Source organism: Trypanosoma equiperdum (genome assembly GCF_001457755.1).
Source record: "Trypanosoma equiperdum strain OVI genome assembly, contig: ctg_631, whole genome shotgun sequence".
Classification (NCBI taxonomy): domain Eukaryota; phylum Euglenozoa; class Kinetoplastea; order Trypanosomatida; family Trypanosomatidae; genus Trypanosoma; species Trypanosoma equiperdum.
This window is the reverse complement of record NW_027124567.1, coordinates 79,118-83,756: the sequence shown is the minus strand read 5'-3', so window position 1 is coordinate 83,756 and position 4,639 is coordinate 79,118. Positions and strand designations below refer to the sequence as shown.

Below are 4,639 nucleotides of genomic sequence, written 5' to 3'. Positions count from 1 at the left end.
GTGTGTGTGTGTGTGTGTGTGTGTTTTTGTTTTTTTGTTCTTCCATGTTTCGGACGTCTATCGGTGTGTATGGTAAAAAGATATGTTGTAACCGCACATCGTAATGACCTTGACATATTCACCAGGTGCATTCGCCCGTGCCGTTTGTGTTTTGAGTTTCCACAGCTAATTGTGAAGAAATAGGGTTTAATAACGGTTATGGTGTCCACCACCTGTCTGGTGGGCCCCACGTGGGTGGCCCCTCAATTAGCTATTATTACTATTATTAATATTGTTGATGTCATTTCTTCTCATTTTGTTGTCTGGGTTTCGTCCCTGTGTTCCGTTTTACCTTGTCGCTGTGGTTGTATACACGCTTTGCATTGCGGCCTTCTTTTTGTTTTTTTTGTCTTCACGTGACTCCTCACCTCAAAAAAAAAAATACAAGGCAATTTAAAATGTACTCGGATAGCGAGAGCATTATTAGTGAGTTTGACGACTTTACTTCTGATGAGGACCCAGAAATGGATGACTTTGATCGTTTGCTCGATGAACAGGTAGAGCATCAGGAGGATTCTCTTTACACGTTGCGTCTCTCCTATTTGCGGCTTTTTGAGGATGAAGATGGCCCACTTCGATCAGCATTCCCCGACTTATATGTTCCATCTAAGGAGATTCTTCTTGACTTGAGTAACGTGTTAAGTTGTGAGGGGGATTGTGAGGAGGATGGGGAAAATGTGGAATATGAAGGAGAAGATATTGACTGGGAGGCTGCAGCGAAAGATCATGAGGCATTTGATAAACACGGGGAAGAGGGGGGTGATGATGGAGATGCGGAGGAAAATCATGACGTGCGACTACAACCGGAAAACGGGTGTGCCGAAACCACTTTGAGAACTGTTGGGAAACCAAGCCCTGCCACAAAATTCATGGACAAGCACCGAGGAAATTCTTTACTTGTTGAGGTGGGGTTAACAGTGAGTCGCAGCGAACTCAGGGAGCGTCATGTGGCGCAGTACCCAGATATTGACTTTGTTGTGGGTTACATTCAAAGGGAACCCACAGGTTGGGCACTACTAATGACCGAAGATCCCAACACGGTAGAAGGGATCAAGTCATATTACCCTTCTCACCGTTTGGCAACCGAAAGTGATTACGTTATGTTTTTCAGGTCTACACACCCCAAAAAGACAGGTTTTGTGACTATCCCTAATCCTCCGCAGAGGCAACAAAAGAAGGGACGGAGGCAATATATCAGGCAGATGCAAAGTTCTGCCGCTCTATCTGCTCACATCGAGGCGATGGGAGGAATGCAAAATGCTATTTTTGTGTTCCTTGACGTGGAGGCAGCTGTGGTTCAAAAGAATTCTGTCCCCCTTCCGCTGGAGATTGCGCTGGTTCCGAGTGGAGGTGATCATTCCTTCCAACCTTTCCATTGTTTCCTTCATCCAGGCGTGATAGAAAATTCCCAAGTAGCATTAGGACTAAGTTGCGGTGCAATTCCCTCAAGTCACCACGTACCACTAAACAATGTCACGTTTCTTCGCCGTGACTACACGAAAGTTGCTGAGGAGATTTCCCAGTTTTTGTCTTGCGAGCGGGTAGTGCTTATCAACAAGGGTTCTCTTATGGATGTTCAGGCTCTGCGGTGGGTATTTGGAGCTGCACGGATTGCAGAAAGCAGTAACATGCCCATACCCAAACTGGAGGATATTGCTTGTTTTGATATCCAAGCCTTAAAGAAACTACTCGCACAGGGTGAATGGCGGGAAACTAAAGGTGATGCGGCGGAGGCTCATGGTGAATTCTGTTGGTACCATGCCGGTATGCAAGAAGGGTTGAGGAGAGAAATTGTTGGATATACGGAGTCGCACTGTGCATTAAAAGATGCTCAGGTAATTCATGGCGTGGTGCAGAGGTATCTTTAACCTTCACATAGTTACGTTCCCTGTGGTCGCGCTGTGACCGCATTTATTATTATAATTTTGTTCGCTTTCACACACCTCTTTTATTTCTCCCCGCGTTTTTACTAACCGTGAGGTGGAGCAAAGGCATGTATTCGGCGAGACATTGATTACTTAAACTCGAGAAGAGCATAAATTAAACTTGATTTCACTTGTGTGCTTTTCCGTACGGGACTTCGCTTTTTTTTTTTTAAAGTCGCTTCAACCTGTCTGTTATTTGCTGATTGACTAAATTCTTTTATTTTTTTTCCCCCTTTTCATCCTCTTCTTCTTAGAGACCCCAAGCACTGAAGGCTTGCGGTTACTCACGCAAAACATTTTTTTTTGTTTTGTATCATTTGGGTCAGAGGCAGTAAAACACCAAGAGGGGGGAAAAAAAAAAGAAGAGCAGTTAAAAACAAAACAAAGCAACGACAGAAATAATAATAGTAATAATAGAAAAGAAGTAGAGCGGAAACGATACCAGAAAAAATAGAAGTGATAAGTAACTGTGTCAACAGTGAACATCGACAGAAGGAGGAAGTAACAGCGACGGCGAGTGGAGAGAGGGAAAGTTATTAATATAGATATGTTCCGCGCTTGTTTGCGTTTTCTAGCTGTGAGTCCCTTCACACTTTTTATGATGGATCAAAAAAACAATCCCGCACTAAAGGGATGTGCTATCTCTAAGAGAGGGAAATTACTCTCTAAGATGTATAAGGAACTCTCACAAAACCAACGGCGTGAACTTAATATGCGTGCCGCCCGCCATCCGAACCTTGGGAAGCGGTCGAAGACAGAAATAACTGATGAAAAGCGCTCGTCGCGTCGCAAGAGCAAAGGAACTTTCGCAACGTTTGTGAAGAATAACTACGCATCAGTGCGTGGATTGAATTATCGCAAGCGGTTTGCAGCACTTTCCAAGTTATATAACTTATCCCGGCCTATACAAATGGAGGAAGTAATTAAAAGTATGCCAAAAGGGCATTCCCTTGCTGCGTTGCCTGGAGGAAAGGGTTCCGCTAGTGTTAAGGCAAAAGAGAAGGAAGTAGTAATAGCGAAGGCAGTTCAGGACGCTAGTGAAATGTTGCGAGCGGCGCAAAAAGAAGGGGGAAAATCCGATACAAGTGAAAAGAAACCAACACGGAAGGGACGGGGAGCACCGAAAAAGGAAGAGAAACCAACTCAAAAAGAAAAGAAGGTAACGAAAAAAAAGTGAAGGAAATGTGGCTGAGTGGGAGGGTTAAATCAGTTGTTGTAATTGCGAAGAATGGATGCATGGGCGTGGGCGTGTGTAAGTGGAGGGAGAGAGAGGGAGGGAGAGAGAGAGTCGCAGAAGCAGACAAGAAGACAAAACAAAGCAAAAAAAAATACTGAGATAAAATAAAATAAAATCAAAGTCTCGGAGGGAGAGAAGGAAAGACAAACACGAAAGACGGATAACTGATATGGAGAAGGATTGCCCTTGGTGTCTTATACTCTCATTTTTTTTGTTTTTACCGTGATTAGTGTATTCATGCTGCATATCTTGCGTCTGCTCCTTTCGCTTTTCGTTAGTTCCGTGACGTCATGTCGTTATCTTTTGGTGGGGATGTGCGCCTTCTCAGGGGCGGTTATTGAGGGAAGAAAAAGAAAAAAAACACGCACAAGAAGAAAAGAAATGTGTATTTGTAGTTTTCGAACTTTTAGTTGTATTGTTTGTCTTTCTTTTTTCTTTTTCTTTCTTTGTTTTGCCTCTTGCTTGGGTAGGTGACAGTAGCGATTGCGTATGGAACTGATGCATTCGGAGGTGAGGGAAGGAGTCGAAGAGAGAAGGAAGGAGAAAAAGAATGGAAGGAAAGAAAAGATGGAAATGCGGCTCCTGAAGTGTTTAAAAGACGTATACTTTCTTTCATTGCATTTCTTTCTTTCTTTCCTCCCGTGTCTTTTAATTATTTATCATTATTATTATCATTATAAACTGTATTGTAGTTGTTTTGGAAGGTATGCACCGCGTCGGTCTTAAGAAGACGGCCACCATGTGTAGGGGAGATAAAAGGAGGAGGTGGATGGAATGACATTATGTCTGTACAGTTATAGTAGTGAGTAGAAGGAATGAAGTCTTCTTTCCCTCCTTTCTTGCCTCACTCATGTTTCTAATTGCATTTATGTCTCCAATCGTAGCAGTAATGTTTGTGCTGAAGGGAATAAGTGGGCCCCCCCCTCCATTCCGCATTCATCCATCCATGCCTTTTTGTTAAACCTCTCCTTTTTAGTTGGTGTTTCTTGACTCTTCTAATGTTTTTCTTTTTTGCCTTCGTTTCGTTAGTTCCCCCCTTCGCTGAATTTTTGAGTTGTTGATACATCCTTTTTGCGGTGCGTCCTCGAGTGTTTCGTTACCGTGTTGCACGTTTGGCTGAGCGTTCCGTCGCCTTGTTGATGTTCTGTTGTTGTCATTTAGAAACATTTTTTATTTTGTTTTTGCGTTCGCTCTGCTTTAACCTTTCCCTCCCTCCCTCCCTTTCGCTTCGCTTCTATTATCATTATTTTTATGCATTTTTCACTTTTCCCGTCAAAACACTCCACCATGCAAACTTATTGTTATTTTTCGGTATTCCCTTTCCATTTCATTGTGAGCTGCAAACCTCGATGTTTTTGCTTTTGTTTTGTTTTCTTTTTTTTCTTTTCTCCTTCTTTCTTTTGTCGGGCATATGATTTCAGTTTCCTCCTCCCCCACA

At 43.0% G+C, this 4,639-nt stretch overlaps 2 protein-coding genes across 2 annotated transcripts; both read left to right on the top strand.

Annotated features, from left to right (window-relative positions):
- Positions 1 to 437: 437 nt before the first annotated feature.
- Positions 438 to 1,907, top strand: TEOVI_000288600 (uncharacterized protein; the record flags this gene model as incomplete). Its single annotated transcript, XM_067225884.1, has 1 exon — positions 438 to 1,907. One exon carries the CDS (start codon positions 438 to 440, stop codon positions 1,905 to 1,907), a length of 1,470 nt encoding a protein of 489 aa, XP_067081985.1.
- A 604-nt stretch (positions 1,908 to 2,511) lies between these two features.
- On the top strand, positions 2,512 to 3,141 carry TEOVI_000288500 (kinetoplast DNA-associated protein, putative; the record flags this gene model as incomplete). The annotated part of the gene is made up of 1 exon (XM_067225883.1): positions 2,512 to 3,141. The coding sequence occupies one exon, from the start codon at positions 2,512 to 2,514 to the stop codon at positions 3,139 to 3,141; it is 630 nt and encodes a 209-aa protein (XP_067081984.1).
- Positions 3,142 to 4,639: the final 1,498 nt, after the last annotated feature.